A 19,896-nucleotide genomic window follows, 5' to 3' on the forward strand; every position below is an offset into this window, starting at 1 on the left:
ACAAGTTGGTGGGTACAGGGTATTTTTTTACGGGAACATAAATCGTAAAATTGCGAACTTATTAATGAAACAGCTGTAATGGAAAAATCAAGGAAATAAACGAAGCTTATAACAAAGAAAACCTGAGTCTTTGAATTTTGAACAAAATTTTTCACTATATATATATATATATATATATATATATATATATATATATATATATATATATATATATATATATATATATATATATATATATGAGAGAGAGAGAGAGAGAGAGAGAGAATTAAATAACCCTCCTTCCCCAGTGGACTAGTGGACCAAATGCTTACTTTTTAAGAATCTTACCTTTGCATTAATAACTTTTTCTTCGTTTATGTCTTTGTTTGTGTCTTCATCGAGACAGCAATATTTCAAAGTTTGCTGGAAATGTCTTTGATAGAAATTTTTTCCAAACAAAATATTCATCTTTATCGTGTCATTAATAACCCATGGTTCTTGCGGGGTGAAAGCAACTTTTCCCTTTGTGAACAAAAGAAAAATGAGAGAAAAGTTAATTAACAATAATCTTTAAAAAAATCTTCATGTTTGTTTGCATTATGGATAAAATTTGTTTAAAAATGACATCCAAAAATATTCAGGGAATCTTTTCTTTTTCTACAATACTTATTGCCATTCGATGGCTAATCTAGTGTTAACTTTTTTTATTTCTTTAATTGCTTTAATTTTTCAAATTTAACCAAGTGTTTTTTTTTATACTACAATTAGCTATAAGCCTGGCCAGTACCAGATAGGTGACCATTTTGGGAAGGCTAGGCGCTCTATGTACCACACCGAATCGTAGAAATTTTCAGGTAGGTATTTGGGACGTGTTTGTTTCACTGGGGGGGGGGGATGCACCCCCAAATGGAGATGGAAAGCAACTGGAAACTACCGTCTTTACTTGTCTTCGCGAAATTACCATGGCTTTACAATTTGGAGAGCCATGGTCGCCGACGCTGTTAAAATAGCAGGGTTGCTGATGATGATGATGACGATGATGATTATTTAATGCAAAAACACTGATCAAATTTCATATTTAATATTCAATATTCAATATTCCTAATATTCAATATTACTGATATTCAATTTTTCTAATACACCAATAAATCAAGACGGAAAGCAACGGGAAACTACCGTCTTTACTTATTTTTGCGAAATTACCATGGCTTTACAATTTGGAGAGCTATGGTCGCCGACGCTGTTTAAACGAGAGAGCCGCTGCATACAATTAACACTTAGTTATTCATACTTGGATTCCGGATTTTTCTTACGGTTTCACAGATAATTATTTCAATTATTAGGAAATATAGAGACAGAGATTAAATCTCAGTCGAGCAAAATAGTGACAGAGTAGAGAAAGACTATCAACGTCTCTTTTGTTAGAAAGGGTCTCTAGTAAGCAGACGAGATTGTTCGCTAGGAAATTTTGAAGTTGATTTGTACTCTGTCACGGCACAAGTTCTCTACGCGGTAATTACCTACATATGAAAGCAATCTTTTAACAACCTATCCTACAGTTAGGCACAACGAAGCAAATATTTCGTTTTTTTTTTTCATTTGTTTTATTGGAACGTAATCATTAACAATAAAAATAAAATAATACTAGAAAATCACAAAACTTTAAGATTCAAACATTACCTTGATAAAAAAAAAACATTTAGATTTGTATATAAATAAAAAGAACTGAAAATAAATAATGAAAGTAAAAAACAAAACAAAAGACAGAAGAAAAATATAAACATATCAAAAAACATGTATGGGTAAACATGACGAATACAAGATTAAACTTCCTTATTTGATAGAGTTGCAAAGAGAAACTCTTTGCAGCTTTTCAGAGTAAGGAAATTTTCTTCTTGTATCACTTGTGTCGAATAATAAATGTTGTTGATTCTAAGTTACTTTACACTGATTTTACAACCTTTTAATTTTTCTAGTATATATATATATATATATATATATATATATATATATATATATATATATATTAGTAGTAGTAGTGTGTATGTATGCATTATTTTATGTATAAAACAATACATACATTATACATACATACTACTACTATATACATATAATATGTATATAGTAGTAGTATGTATGTATGTATGTATGTATGTATGTATGTATGTATGTACATTGATGAGGAAAACACTGCGGGGCACAGATGTTCTGTTTGCTCTGTGGTCTGTAAATCGAGTGGAGACCTGAAGCGTCATATGAACGTCCACAGTAGAGCAGCACCAGTTGGCATCCCTCAATCTCAGCTTAAGTGTGACCTTTGCGACAGACTGTATAAGAGCAGAACTGGTCTGAAGAGCCACCTTCGTTCCCACAGTAGATAGAAATCGATGCATTTTGATCACATCTCCACATATATATATATGTATGTATGTATGTATATATATATATATATAGTCATCCACACACAGCACCGTTTCGCTGTCCCACAGCCCATCAGTGCGGCCAGACAGGCAACTACCTCAAGCCAGGACTGAAACCCGACCGTCTGTACGGCAGTCAAGGCTCCCAACCATTACGCTATGGGCGGCTGCTTGAACGAGTAGTGAGTTTAACGATGTTTTGATATCGTTCGAAATACCTCCGCTCGATTTGTTTACACAAAGAGCGTCGCTTATATGCTAATGGTAATTCGCGTTTCACTCCCCAATATGCTCAACTCAAGGTGAGGAGCACCGTTTCGACAGAAGAAGACCATCTTTCCCTTGCTTTATTGTTGGTTATTCATTTATTTTCATGTACTTTTGAAATATTGTTTTTTTTTCAAATTATATATATATATATATATATATATATATATATATGTATATATTTTTATATATATATATATTTTTATATATATATATATATATATATATATAAATATATATATATATATATATATATATATATATATATATATATATATATATATATATATATATATATATATATATATATAATTTGAAAAAAAACAATATTTCAAAAGTACATGAAAATAAATGAATAACCAACAATAAAGCAAGGGAAAGATGGTCTTCTTCTGTCAAGAAGTGACAATCACCACCATGTTGTATGTATGTATGTATGCATGTATGTATGTATGTATGTATGTATGTATGTATGTATGTACATAAAACTTTATGCAAATATTAATATTTTCAGTAATTACTTCGACAGTGCTCGATACGTAATTAGAGCTAGGTAGTATCAGTAACTTTCTGTCACCTTGAAAAGTCAACTGCTGCATTTCACTGATTCAAGATATAAAAATATTCATAAAAAACAAAAAAACAAAAAGAAGTGTTTGTTTAGTTACCACTCTGCATACGGTGCCGGATTCTTTTTTGATTCGCCCAAGAAGAGCATAAAGAAGCGCAGATTTCCCGGAATTATGATTCCCACAAACTGCTACAAGTTGACCAGCTTTGATTTTTAAGTTGATGCTAAAAAACAATATGGACAGAAAATATTTGTATTTATTTATTCCGTCTCTTTCGGCATCTCTGCTTGTGATCTAACTTTCACTCCACATACAAAACTACACGCATACATACTTATATTCGACATTGTAACATAGACTTATATTCGACATTGTAATAAATACTTGTATTCGACATTATAATATAAAAATATAAAAGTTTACAAATTCAATATTATCCTAAAAATGTTCAATATTCAAGATAGAGCATCAACTTACGAAAGTGTTTAAATGATACAAAAAAAATACTAAATGTATTGGATCATCAAATGTTTGAAAGAGGGAATTTTATATTTTTGGATAAATTTTATGCACGTAAAAAATATTAATCAAATATTTAAATAAAAAAATATTTAAGTATTTAATAATAATGATAATAATAATAATAATAATAATAATAATAATAATAATAATAATAATAATAATAATAATATCACTCTCTGAATAATAAGGAACAGAAAGGATGCTAGAAAGGAAGAATGATCTGCTATGCATAGATCAAAAGATCCTAAAGGAGGCAAAAAGAAGAAGAAAGAATTTAGCCATGGCATGGATCGACTACAAAAAGGCGTACGACAGAATCCCCCAAAGCATGGATAATAGAATGCCTAAAAATGTATAACATACCAAGCAGGATCATTAACGTTATTCAAAATGCAATGAGAACATGGCGACTAGAATTGACAGCTGATGGACAACACATAACAAAAATCAACATACAAAGAGGCATCTTCCAAGAAGATTCATTATCGCCATTACTGTTCATCATAACCATGATGCCCCTGAACAATATACTGAGATGGCCAAGCCGGATACAAGTTCTCTAACACGAAGGAAAAAATTAACCACCTGATGTACATGGACGATCTGAAATTTTTCGCAAGGACCGAAAAGACATTAATAAACACCACCAGGGTCTTCAACCAGGATATCCAAATGAAGTTTGGTATGTAAAAGTGTGCACTACTACTTATAAGAAAGGGAAAATTGGAGACTATAGAAGGTATGGAACTACCCAACCAAACGGAGATGAGAGCACTAGGGGAACAAGACGCCTATAAATACCTCGGAGTTCTGAAAGCAGACGTCATCAAAGAAACAGAAATGAAAGAGAGAATTGGAAAAAATACTTCAGAAGAACAAGAAAACTTCTGCAAACTAAATTATATAGCAGAAACCTAATAAAAGGTATAAATGCATGGGCAATATCACTAGTACGATACTCTGGACCGTTCATAGGGTGGACTAAAGAAGAACTGAGACAGCTCGATCAGAAGACCAAGAAACTCATAACCATGCACAACGCACTACACCCGAACGACGATGTTGACCGACACTATGTGAAAAGGAAAGGCGGCGGGAGGAGACTGGTCTGCATAGAACACTTTGTGAAAGACACCAAAAAAGAACTAGAAAAATACATGATCCACAACACTGAAAGAATAATCATGGCAGCGAGAGACACGGAAAAAATCAATAAAACAGAAAACAGAGAGAAAAAGGATAAAACAAGAAAAGAAAAATGGGAAGAGAAACAACAAGGCCGAATATTCATATGGATGACAAAAGATGAAAATAACGAAAACACTCGGACATGGATGTGAAAAGGACACATAAGCTGAGAAACTGAATCCCTAATAACCGCAACACAAGAACATTTATTGTTTTGGACTCAAATTAAATTAAAATGTTTGACCCATGTCCAAGTAACCTACATCTAAAATTTTAAGTGTTTAGACCCAAAAATAGCAGAGGAGTTTGGCAAAGTCTGCAACGTCAACTCTGTAAACTTTGATCTCTTGCCAGCCAGATTTTTGCCCCAAAACTGATTAAAAAGCTTGCTGCATGTCTGAATACCCTTTATGTAAATTTTCAAATGTTTAGACCAAAAATTAGCTTAATAGGTTGCTAGAAATTGCAAAGGTAAAATCTTTTGAACTTTGACCCCTTCGCAGCCGACTTTTCAGCCAAAAACCGATTAAAAAGCTTGCTCTACGTCTGAATACGCTTTATACAAAATTTCAAATGTTTAGACCAAAAATTGGCTAAGTAATTTCGTAGAAACCGCAGAGATCAATTTTTAAAAAACTTTAACCCCTTAGCATTTAGTGTTGTGGGCTCAAATCAAATTATAAAGTTAGATCCATGTCCAAGTAACCTATATCTAAAATTTCAAGTGTTTAGACCCAAAATTGGCGGATTTGTTTGGTAGAGATTTCAAAGGTAAAATCATTGAACTTTGACCCTTTACAGCAAAATTTCTGGCTGAAACTCGATTAAAAAGATGTTTTCAAATCTCAATACTCCGTATGTCAAATTTCAAGTCTGTAGACTGAAAATTGACAGAGTTATTTGGTAGGGAAATGTACACAGACAGACATAAAGACAGTCACACAGACATTTTCACTTTTATAGATTATATAGATGATGCTTCCAAGATCTTTAATACCAATATATATATATTCTTTTTAAATAAATATTAAAAGATTTTATACTTACAGGCACTAGTGTTTCATTCTTATCCAATCATCAGTGTAGGAAGTGATAATTACTATTGGTCGGGAGATGTGAACCAAATAAAACAAACCAACCTTGGCTTGCAGGCTAGTACCTTTCTCTCAGGTTAACGGCATATAAGATTCAAATAGAAGGAAATTATCCATGTTGGCAGACTGTCATAATCAACAGTCGTGAGGGTATTAAACAATAGGAGGTCGGAACAATGCGTATTCGCTAGTTGACCGCTTTTCCTCAAAAGGATTCAACTTCAATTTCTTAAAAGAACTTTATACTATAATATTTATAAATAAATATTAACATTTTTATACCTACCACACACACACACACACACACACACATATATATATATATATATATATATATATATATATATATATATATATATATATATATATATATATATATATACCTTATTATTATTTTTTACCAACATTTTAATATGTTAAAAATTCGGTAATGTTCATATCTCAATAAAATCCAAGTCAAAATTGACTCAATTATTTAAGTTTCATGATTATCGATTTTCATAATCGAGCATGCGTATAAATTTCCGCAAAAATCAAGACAATAAAATATAAAATGAGAATATCTTATTGTGTGTTTTCTTTACAATTATTTCATAACTGTTTGGATGATTTTAAATATTATATCATTTAAAAATATTCCAAAACAACTAACTTTGAGACGGCAAAATAGACTATTTATACATATAGGAATATATTCATAATCTCTATTTTTAGAAAACAAGCAGTTGAACCTACCTACACACCGTCCTTATATTTTCTATTTGTTTTTTGTTTTTGTTTTTTTTATTTCATACAATAAGATATTCTAATTTTATATTTTGTTATCTTGGGTTTATTTGTGAATATATATATATATATATATATATATATATATATATATATATATATATATATAACAACAAAAAACGGATGTTTATTAAAAGGTAAAACAACTCACTTTTTAAGGCATTCACCTTTGAATGTTGCATTAGTAATGGCCACAGAATATATCACATCTAAAATGTGTAAAAGAGATAAATTGTAAGTTTTTAATACTAGCAGAACCTCACAAAAAGTCCATGGGGTTTTCTTGTGAATGAGAAGAACAGGTGACCAGAAGTCCGCAGCAAATAGCGTCAGATAAAATAATCGTATTATATTTACTTCTTTTCTTTTTTGCATAAAACAAATTCATAAAATGTTATTGTTTCACTATTTTTAATTTGTTTTTTCGTATCATAAAAATATATTAGTTTATGAAATATTTATTGATTCCTTTTTTTTTTTAAATAATTTTCTGCCTGATACAGTTTATTGCGGACTTCGAGTCGCCTGTTCTTCTCATTCATTGAATTTCTAGATCAATCTGTTCAATTTACTCTTAAGAATGATATTTTTTAATAATAAATGTTAGAACCAATACTATAAGAAAAAAATTATCCTTTTTTATAATAAAAATAATTCTTTGTCAACTAAATATGTTTTAAATAAATAAATTGAATATACATTTGATTTATTTACTTAAACTTGTGGCAGTTTTATTCTTTATAAGATAATAAATATCCTCTTATTATAAAGGATGAGTCTCATTGCTGCTTCGGCTGATTGGAGAATGGGTAAAATTACAAGTCAAGAATCCATTCTTGACAATCAGCCCGTGATGAATCATTTACATGGCCTGTCGGACTGAGGTATGTCGCCTGGGTATTACCTAGAAAGTCCACTCTCTCAGGCATTGTCACCCGACTTTTGGGTAGAGTAATTTTATTACTTGTTGCCTGAGCCGCCCCTATCAGAGAATGTCCAGTTAATTTTTGCTAGGCCAGAATGCCCCTCCTTTAGAAGCGCTAGCTGAACATCCCACTTTCTGACCTTGTGTCACATCATGCTGTGGTGAGCAGCATATAAATATCTATCCTCTGTTTTGTTACCATAAAAATCATTGTCAATTGAATATTACTCAAATCAATAAAATGAATGTCATTTTTTAAAATGTGATCATTTAAAATTTTATTGTTTTAGGCGAGTGGTGACATAAATTGATTTTGGAACAATCCATTTTTTTACCTAATATCAAAATAATCACAATCATCATTTCTTCTTATTTTTTAAATGTGTATAACAGTTAATAATATACATAACAACATGAAATGCCTTAATGCCTATCATTCTCATATCATTTCTCTCCATGCAACACATGTCCTCAACCCTTCACTTCCATACATCGCATTGCATACACATGCCTGATAGGCTCTTTCCTTGATAAACAGTGATAATCCTTTGCTGATTAGTTTGTTGCACTTTGTTCATCCAATTCTAATTCTTGCAATTATATTAATATTATCATCTGCTATTAATGACTTTTTAATATTATCATCTGCTATTAATATGACTTTATAATATTATCACCTGCTATTAATATGACTTTTTAATATTATCACCTGCTATTAATATGACTTTTTAATATTATCATCTGCTATTAATATGACTTTTTAATATTATCACCTGCTATTAATATGACTTTTTAATATTATCACCTGCTATTAATATGACTTTTTAATATTATCACCTGCTATTAATATGACTTTTTAATATTATCATCTGCTATTAATATGAATTTTTAATATTATCACCCGCTATTAATATGACTTTTTAATATTATCACCTGCTATTAATATGACTTTTTAATATTATCACCTGCTATTAATATGACTTTTTAATATTATCATCTGCTATTAATATGACTTTTTAATATTATCATCTGCTATTAATATGACTTTTTAATATTATCACCTGCTATTAATATGACTTTTTAATATTATCACCTGCTATTAATATGACTTTTTAATATTATCACCTGCTATTAATATGACTTTTTAATATTATCATCTGCTATTAATATGACTTTTTAATATTATCACCTGCTATTAATATGACTTTTTAATATTATCACCTGCTATTAATATGACTTTTTAATATTATCATCTGCTATTAATATGACTTTTTAATATTATCACCTGCTATTAATATGACTTTTTAATATTATCACCTGCTATTAATATGACTTTTTAATATTATCACCTGCTATTAATATGCCTTTTTAATATTATCATCTGCTATTAATATGACTTTTTAATATTATCACCTGCTATTAATATGACTTTTTAATATTATCACCTGCTATTAATATGACTTTTTAATATTATAACCTGCTATTAATATGACTTTTTAATATTATCACCTGCTATTAATATGACTTTTTAATATTATCATCTGCTATTAATATGACTTTTTAATATTATCACCTGCTATTAATATGACTTTTTAATATTATCATCTGCTATTAATATGACTTTTTAATATTATCACCTGCTATTAATATGACTTTTTAATATTATCAGCTGCTATTAATATGACTTTTTAATATTATCATCTGCTATTAATATGACTTTTTAATATTATCACCTGCTATTAATATGACTTTTTAATATTATCACCTGCTATTAATATGACTTTTTAATATTATCACCTGCTATTAATATGACTTTTTAATATTATCACCTGCTATTAATATGACTTTTTAATATTATCATCTGCTATTAATATGACTTTTTAATATTATCACCTGCTATTAATATGACTTTTTAGTATTATCACCTGCTATTAATATGACTTTTTAATATTATCATCTGCTATTAATATGACTTTTTAATATTATCATCTGCTATTAATATGACTTTTTAATATTATCACCTGCTATTAATATGACTTTTTAGTATTATCACCTGCTATTAATATGACTTTTTAATATTATCATCTGCTATTAATATGACTTTTTAATATTATCATCTGCTATTAATATGACTTTTTAATATTATCATCTGCTATTAATATGACTTTTTAATATTATCATCTGCTATTAATATGACTTTTTAATATTATCATCTGCTATTAATATGACTTTTTAATATTATCATCTGCTATTAATATGACTTTTTAATATTATCATCTGCTATTAATATGACTTTTTAATATTATCATCTGCTATTAATATGACTTTTTAATATTATCATCTGCTATTAATATGACTTTTTAATATTATCATCTGCTATTAATATTACTTTTTAATATTATCACCTGCTATTAATATGGCTTTTTAATATTATCATCTGCTATTAATATGACTTTTTAATATTATCATCTGCTATTAATATGACTTTTTAATATTATCATCTGCTATTAATATGACTTTTTAATATTATCATCTGCTATTAATATGACTTTTTAATATTATCATCTGCTATTAATACGATTTTAATATTATCATCTGTTATTAATATTACTTTTTAATATTATCATCTGCTATTAATATGATTTTTTAATATTATCATCTGCTATTAATATGACTTTTTAATATTATCATCTGCTATTAATATGACTTTTTAATATAATCACCTGCTATTAATATGGCTTTTTAATATTATCATCTGCTATTAATATTACTTTTTAATATTATCATCTGCTATTAATATGACTTTTTAATATTATCATCTGCTATTAATATGACTTTTTAATATTATCATCTGCTATTAATATGACTTTTTAATATTATCATCTGCTATTAATATGACTTTTTAATATTATCATCTGCTATCAATATGACTTTTTAATATTATCATCTGCTATTAATATGACTTTTTAATATTATCATCTGCTATTAATATTATTTTTTATTATTATTATCTGCTATTAATATGATTTTTTAATATTATCATCTGCTATTAATATGACTTTTTAATATTATCATCTGCTATTAATATGACTTTTTAATATTATCATCTGCTATTAATATAACTTTTTAATATTATCACCTGCTATTAATATGACTTTTTAATATTATCACCTGCTATTTATATGACTTTATAATATTATCATCTACTATTAATATGACTTTTTAATATTATCATCTGCTATTAATATGACTTTTTATATTATCACCTGCTATTAATATGACTTTTTAATATTATCATCTGCTACTAATATGACTTTTTAATATTATCATCTGCTATTAATATGACCTTTTAATATTATCATCTGCTATTAATATTACTTTTTAATATTATCATCTGCTATTAATATGACTTTTTAATATTATCATCTGCTATTAATATGACTTTTTAATATTATCACGTGCTATTAATATGACTTTTTAATATTATCATCTGCTATTAATATGACTTTTTAATATTATCATCTGCTATTAATATGACTTTTTAATATTATCACCTGCTATTAATATGATTTTTTAATATTATCATCTGCTATTAATATGACTTTTTAATATTATCATCTGCTATTAATATGACTTTTTAATATTATCATCTGCTATTAATATGATTTTTTAATATTATCACCTGCTATTAATATGACTTTTTAATATTATCACGTGCTATTAATATGACTTTTTAATATTATCACCTGCTATTAATATGACTTTTTAATATTATCATCTGCTATTAATATGACTTTTTAATATTATCATCTGCTATTAATATGACTTTTTAATATTATCACGTGCTATTAATATGACTTTTTAATATTATCACGTGCTATTAATATGACTTTTTAATATTATCATCTGCTATTAATATGACTTTTTAATATTATCATCTGCTATTAATATGACTTTTTAATATTATCATCTGCTATTAATATGACTTTATAATATTATCACCTGCTATTAATATGACTTTTTAATATTATCATCTGCTATTAATATGACTTTTTAATATTATCATCTGCTATTAATATGACTTTTTAATATTATCATCTGCTATTAATATGACTTTTTAATATTATCATCTGCTATAAATATAACTTTTTAATATTATCATCTGCTATTAATATGACTTTATAATATTATCACCTGCTATTAATATGACTTTATAATATTATCATCTGCTATTAATATGACTTTTTAATATTATCATCTGCTATTAATATTACTTTTTAATATTATCATCTGCTATTAATATGACTTTTTAATATTATCACCTGCTATTAATATGACTTTATAATATTATCATCTGCTATTAATATGACTTTATAATATTATCATCTGCTATTAATATGACTTTTTAATATAATCATCTGCTATTAATATGACTTTTTAATATTATCATCTGCTATTAATATGACTTTATAATATTATCACCTGCTATTAATATGACTTTTTAATATTATCACCTGCTATTAATAGGACTTTTTAATATTATCATCTGCTATTAATATGACTTTTTAATATTATCATCTGCTATTAATATGACTTTTTAATATTATCATCTGCTATTAATATGACTTTATAATATTATCATCTGCTATTAATATGACTTTATAATATTATCATCTGCTATTAATATGACTTTTTAATATTATCATCTGCTATTAATATGACTTTATAATATTATCATCTGCTATTAATATGACTTTTTAATATTATCACCTGCTATTAATATGACTTTATAATATTATCACCTGCTATTAATATGACTTTATAATATTATCATCTGCTATTAATATGACTTTATAATATTATCATCTGCTATTAATATGACTTTATAATATTATCATCTGCTATTAATATGACTTTATAATATTATCATCTGCTATTAATATGACTTTATAATATTATCATCTGCTATTAATATGACTTTTTAATATTATCATCTGCTATGACTTTCTTTTCCACAAACTGAACAGAAAAGCTTCCCTTTTATGGGGGAACTGTCCAACCGTACAACTATTATTATTTATTATTATTATTATTAGTTATTATTATTATTATTATTAGTAGTAGTAGTAGTAGTAGTATTAGTATTTTTTATTATTATTATTAGTTGTTATTATTATTATTATTATTATTATTATTATTATTATTATTATTATTATTTATTAGTAGTATTATTTATTATTAGTATTATTTGGATAATTGGACTACTGTTTTCGTCTTGAGTGTTATTTACACAACGTTTTAGTCAACGAAACCTCCTACGATTTTACTAAGTAATTTTCAAAAAACTCGTCGCATAGTGAATAAAGTACTTGTTAAAATTCAGTTGTAAAATCCACTCTTCTGGAGGTTGAAAGTTTAATCCTCAGAGCAGGCAACATCCAAAATTGCGAATTACTTAGGACTTTGACTCTGTCATGACTGACAGAACAAAAGTATGCTAAACTCGTGGATTAAATGAAGGATTCCATTCGAAATTTTATGCAGAGTTCCATGGCAGGTGCTCGTCTGAACTCCAATCTCTGGTTCCCCCCTCGCCAATCTTTCACGAAAATCACCCGTCTAGCTGCATCGATTGTGAAAAATTTCCCCCATTCTATATCTGTGCCTAAATCAAAACGCGGATTCCATGAACAAAGCTTCTTTCTTAGAACTGCACGCCTGTGGAACTCTGTTCCGTCTGCCTGCTTCCCACCGGACTACAACTTGGATGTCTTCAAGTCCAACGTTAACAAATTCCTAATGAATCGCCTCCTTAAATAAACACTTCATCAAATCTCCACACTAACGTAATGTACTTGCAATAACCCTTATCCCTGAGTGGCCTTGATAAGTGGTGATCACTGTGTAAAAAAAAAAAGATTCCTGAGTTCGACAAGATACATCTGAAGAAGGTCAGAGGTTACATCGACTGGAACATTGTGCAAATAACAATAACAAGATGAGAACAGTAGGTCGAATAATCCAAATAATAGGAATAATCGATCATTATCTTAAAACTTCAGAAACTTAAGTACAACCACTGTTGGCCTTGGTGGCATTCACTCTTATTCATAGTATTCCTCCAAGTCTTTGGCTTAACAAGTACGTCTTCCATTGTTTCATAGACAAGTATTAAATCATCAGTATGCAGCGTCTCTTCTAGATAATCCATACGGAACTCCGTGGGCCATGCTTCTAAAGCACAAATGCGAAGCATGGAACCGAAATTTTAAATACGATATTTTTATACAAATCTATTTAAAATTTATTTTATTTAAAATATTACACACCTTATCATTTACTCTCACATCATTTTTCAATTTTCGACAGGTTTTAAAATAATTAGACTTTCAACTTTTTTATTTTCACATAATTTGTTTAATTGAACACGTTCTAAAATAGACTTACAGATTTCTGACTAAAACAATTGCCTCTCTGTATGTTTATCTGTCATCTGGCAGACTACAACTCCAGAGATGATGTGTATTGAGAGACTGTAATCTTGGGTGTACAGACCTGCGTTCCTCCTCTCCGCATTTGCATTGTATTGTAAATTTCGAAAGTAATTTTAAAACTTTGAAATAGAATATAAAGAAATGCATTAATTTTTTTTTAATTTTTTATTACATTTATTCCTGTCAAATTCTGACTTACCGTTATTTTTGCGTGTACTGTCACCAAGCAGATCCAGGCTACTGCGGGTATCTGTCAACAGAAATAAATACCAACTTATTAAATTAATATTTCAATGGAAATGAAACAGTTTCAAGTTTGTGATTTATTCTACTTCCTTATTGTCTTATTTCTTTTCGGGCCTTTAATGCCATAACAATAACAAATTTACTTCTGTGCATCTATAAGCAAATTTTAATATAACATTTAGTTTCTAATGCTTCTTATATGACCCAGTTATTTTCATTTTTCCCTTTTGTACCAGAATTTCTGAACAATGGTATTACATAGGCAATTTTCCAGCTATCAGGGAAGCAAGATTTCTCAAGGCATTTGTTGTAGAGTTTGGAGATGATAGCATAGCAGAGCATAAAAATCATTGTAAGAGTTAAATAGCCTCAGCCAAGAGAAGATATAGTGAAATGGTCTGAAAAGTCCCAAAAGTTAGAAAGTGGTGATTTCTAGAAAATTCATAGTCTGGTGAATGATGAGCAATCAACAATTCTCTCACAATCCAACAACCACGAGGCCGCTTGTACGGCAGCTGAGAAGGCTAAACTGCTTCCCCATCGTTAGTATCCAACCTCACAAGCCACTTCATTCCAAATTTTCCTTTCTGGGCAACCATTTCCTTTCATTTTCTTTTCCTCCCCACCTTTTGTTCAACCCAAACAAGGCATATGGTCATGGAAGCTTAATGGAGTTACTGTGATAGAAGCTAGATTCATAGGGGTGGGAGAACCGTGGTGGGAAGTTATGCAGCAATTGTTTGTTAACATTACATTTAAATTTATGCATGTTGGTAAGCATAGTCGGTGAAATAGGGTGCAGGGAAGGAATTCCAAAGGCAAACGGTCTGAGGAGCTTCTTTATTTGGGAATTTCTTTTGTACTTCTACTTTTTTACTAGTCATAGAATAATTCTCCGCTTATCCTGGCATTGCTTTCTACTGTTCTAGACTTCTGCTTTTTACTGGAATCAAATAATTCTGGTTCAGGAAATATACGGTAGGGATTACAAAACTCTAGTTTCATTGAGAAACAAGAGTTGTGTAATGCTAGGTCGCATTAAAATATGCTGGAAAGTCTTCTACTTGAATAGTTTATTTTGTCGACTACTAGACTTTGGAATTCCTTTCCTATTAACTGCTTCCTTGATTGTATTTACATGTAAAAGTGTAAATGTAAACCGACATCTTGCTGCTCAAGATCCCACAGTCCCCTGTTAGACACGATCCCAAATGGTAACCCCTTACAAAAAACCTGATTAAACTCAATAAGAATAATCTGCCAATCAAGAATGTCATAAAAAGAAATTTTATTCTTACCTTCAGAAATTTCTTCATCTGGTTTAAAAGCACTATCTTCAAGATTCAGAAACGTAACTATATTTTTGTAACTTTCTTTGGCCTGAAAAGAAATTAAAAAAAAAATCGAAAAAACAATTCATGAGTTTAGTATTAAATTAAGAAATTTGCATAGATAAGGCAATGAGTTGGTATGGTGGTTTGATTTTCCCTGTCACTGCTCAGCATGTTAAACATAACTGTTCAGTGGGTTTTGGCAGCCATTTTGGGATTTAACCGCTTCAATATAACTATATTGTCCATCATAGAACTGACAATCCATTCATCACATTAACCCTTCTCCTCGGATAGCTTTTATCCTTAATAAGTGGTGTACCCATTAGTAAAATAATGACCATATTTTGCGTTTTTACATCCAACAAAATGAACAGTTTCTTTGCAAGCATTTATCAGTTTCAAGGACAATTGTTCCATCAAATGAAAATCTTTCCTTCTTGAATGTCTTTTGCTTTTGATAAGTGGTAATCAAAAACTGATTTTAAAAATGTAGATTTGCTATCTGTTTGTCTGAGGCTGAACCTATACTATTACTTCTAATAGTGTACTGTTGTACTCCTCTTACAAAAAGATTTGGTATCTGTTTGTCTGAGGCCGAAATCATACTATTACTTCTATTAATATTGAATAATATTTCAATGCTCAATTCATGTATAGCATCTGTTCTGTTGTCATGAAACTACTGTTCCAGGCATTACCTCTTCTCTTTTCTATTTCTCTTTTACATAACGGAAATGATCAATAAGTGTTAGAATGGCACATTGTCTTTATATTCTACAGCGGTTCCCACTAATATGGTATCAGAAGCCCCACCAGAATCTGCTGGATAGTCCAGACTTTATTCACCAAATGGCAATACAGCAACCCCACTATTATACACTAGCTGATAGGATAGCCTCCTTAAGAGTTCCTATTTACTTGCCTCCCCACGAAGGCAGAGTTAGATATAAGGTCGGTTTTTAATGTGGGAAAATCCAGCTCCCCAAAAAGGGGCACTCTGGAAAGAAACAAAAATAAAAATTTCCTGTCTAGAAGGATTTCTCCCCGCTGACCGAGAACAGGAAAAGTGAAGTGCAGGATTAGAACAGATACTACACTGTAATCTTGGCCTTCAGTTCGCCTCCTTGGAATTTATTCCAAGGTTTGAGCTGATAATGTCAGTACAGGAAAAACGTTTACGTTCAACACCCTTATTAGTGACATGACAACAAAGAGAGAGAAAGGTAATTTATTCAAGGCATCTCTGTATATTGTTCGCACTAAATGATAACTGACTCAGGAAACAGCAGTTTGTTTCTCGTTTGTCAGAAATATTACTCATCGGATGTAAGGACTGAAAGAAAAAATAGATTGAAATTGAAAAAAAATAAAATAAACAAAAAATAAACAGAACGTCCACTTCCTATTCTCCATTTGTACCAGATACATCTATTAGGCATGTAGACACAGTATGATGAAATATGGAAGTAGAACCCGGCTAGTGAGGGTTGAGGATATTCGTGGCATGGAAAGAAATGGTATGAGAATGATAAGATAGATGCATAATGTGAGTCTCCAAATCATCATGAAGTGCATCTTCCGTTTGGTGCGGATTTTGAACTTACGTGACTTATTTTTCGCTCTTCCTTCCAATCCAGCAAATCTCCTCTGTCTGAAACATAACAGCAGCCAATGAAACACAGAACAGGATTGCTAAAAGCATATCTTCTTACTTGACGCCTTTTTTGATGTTTACGGAGCAGCTAAACCCAAGGTCAGTTTTTATAAAAGCCTGTGATGCATCGTAAAGTGATTTTAGAAGATTAATATAGTTTTTGTTAAAAGGAATTTTGTCTAAAAGTGACCAAAATTTTTCAAATTTGATACTACCGAACACTTTTGTAAAATCATTAAAAATGCTGTATGATGGTCTTCAAAACAGGCCTTTAAATCTGGAGAGTATAGGGAACTGTGTGCTAAGCAAGACACTTTACTGTTATGGCCATGTTGAAAGAATTGATGAGTTTTTGTGTTTGTTGATGTAGGACAGTTAAAGTAGCAGATCCACTTCACAGGGGGAAAGCCAAAGAAAACATGGGGGGAGTGATGATCATGGACTTGAGAGAAAGACTGATAAAGATCTGGCTATAAATAGGTTAGTTCGAAAGTGCATTTCTAAAAGTAATCTAACGCATGCTAATATGTAAAATGATGATGATGATGATGATGATGATGATTGTAGAAAAGATTCGAATTTTTTAAAGGTATTTTTGGACGGGAGGTGGTGGTAGTTGTGTGTGTGTGTGTGTGTGTGTGTGTGTGTGTGTGTGTGTGTGTGTGTGTGTGTGTGTGTGTGTGTGTGTGTGTGTGTGTGTGTTGCAAAAAAAATTATTTTAAAGTGAACTTACCTTAATGATGTCAAAAATACAATCCGAATACATCGACATGTTGCTTTCAAGGATGCTGATGGCCATTTGAGTGACGAATATCAATTCAGTTGTGATGTAACTTTTGTCATTAATTGACTCCAAAGTGAAGAAGATTAACAGTGTTATCTTAAAAGGAAAGAAAAATTAAAATCAGTTTATTGGGTCAGTTAAGGTGAATCATTTTTTTTATTTCCTATATTTATAAATGACCTACTAATAAAATTGTCTCTGACATGGGTATATGATGACACTATGCTTTATAACAGACATGAGGGGAAAATGAATGAACACATATCTAAGGAAATGACTGAAATCTTAGAAGAAAACCTTCAGTCTGTAGTGCAATGGAGACGTAAATGAATGATAATATTCAATGCTTCCAAGATTAAGTTGCTTTACTTTAACAATTACGAGGAACTTTCTCGACCACTGATAGTCATGATTAATAATACGCTACCTGAAACTCCTTGGCTTAACATTCACAGGCAATATGAATTGGAACAAACCGATTTAGGACATTGCCAAGGTTGCTGCGAAAAAAAACCTACTCATACTTGAGAATATTTTATTTTTATACAAAGTCACTATCTGCCAATGCATGGAGTATTGTTATCAAATCTGCGTTGCTGCATCTGCCACTAGTCTCTCGCTCTTAGACAGGACCCCAAAAAAAGTCTCCAATCTAATAGGTACCACCTTATCAACCAAACCAACCTCTGTCCTATCGCTGAAATGTTGCAGCTCTGTGCCTGTTTTACAAGTATTTTAATATAATGTGCTCTAACGAACTCGTCGTACTTATACCACTTCGATGTAAATACCCCTAACTAACTGTTAAGTTTGCAGGTTGAAACAAGTAACGTAGAAAGCAATACAAATGACGACTCAACAAACAAAGGTAGATCAAATAAGAAGTGTATTAGGAAAAGATATATTTACAGGATATTTACATAATGGTGTCAAATAAGAGAGTCTTTGCTGGAGAAACATATCTGCTCTCGGCGGCCTTCAGTGGCTTCTGGTGACCACACACTCAGACTAACTGAGTCTTCCTGTTTATGTGTAATTACTATCCACATATGCAAATGAATGTGTGCCACCACAACACCCTCCTCCCAAGATTTGAAGTCGCACAGATTTCAATATCTTTTTCTCTTGGGATTTAACATTAATGGTTCATTAAACTTTCTTTTTCTACCTGATCTTCGGGGTTCAGGTGTATATTGAGGCGGTTCCAAATTAAAGGATTCGTATATGATGTCCATGGTTTCCTCCTCTTCGACTGCTGTTGTATAATCACCATCTTGAATATGGCGTTTTTTTTATTTGGTTCAGGTACCTTTTATGTATATTTTGTGGACCTTTAATCATGTATGTACAATCACCAATGCGTTTATCCACTGCTCCACATTGCCAGTAAGAAGTGTTATTCCTGTAGCACTTGAAATATACTCGATCTCCGGAGTTATATTTCTTTCTTATCATGTGTGTAGTGTTTCGGACAATTGCCTGTCTTGGCAATAGTTTATCAAACGCTGATTTCACCTTTCTGACAAACATTAAATCAGCTGGTTATATGTTTGACGGGGTATTAGTGTGCGGTGTTATCCTATATATTTGCAAACATTGTTGCAAAGCTTTTTCCGTTGGTATCCCAATGG

At 30.1% G+C, this 19,896-nt stretch overlaps 1 protein-coding gene across 3 annotated transcripts in view; it reads right to left on the bottom strand.

Annotated features, from left to right (window-relative positions):
• The window catches only part of LOC145241280 (multidrug resistance-associated protein 1-like), a 170,653-nt gene that overhangs the window by 75,977 nt on the left and 74,780 nt on the right, over positions 1-19,896 (bottom strand). For all 3 annotated transcript variants that reach the window (XM_080104018.1, XM_080104020.1, XM_080104019.1), the window contains exons 12-17: positions 18,215-18,361; positions 15,792-15,873; positions 14,447-14,497; positions 6,980-7,037; positions 3,335-3,461; positions 328-501 (exon numbers count right to left, since the gene is read on the bottom strand). In XM_080104018.1, coding sequence (XP_079960144.1) covers positions 328-501; positions 3,335-3,461; positions 6,980-7,037; positions 14,447-14,497; positions 15,792-15,873; positions 18,215-18,361 — 639 coding nt within the window. The remainder of the gene's footprint in view (positions 1-327; positions 502-3,334; positions 3,462-6,979; positions 7,038-14,446; positions 14,498-15,791; positions 15,874-18,214; positions 18,362-19,896) is intronic.

Source organism: Euprymna scolopes, chromosome 20 (genome assembly GCF_053919585.1).
Source record: "Euprymna scolopes isolate OS-2025 chromosome 20, ASM5391958v1, whole genome shotgun sequence".
Lineage (NCBI taxonomy): Eukaryota > Metazoa > Mollusca > Cephalopoda > Sepiida > Sepiolidae > Euprymna > Euprymna scolopes.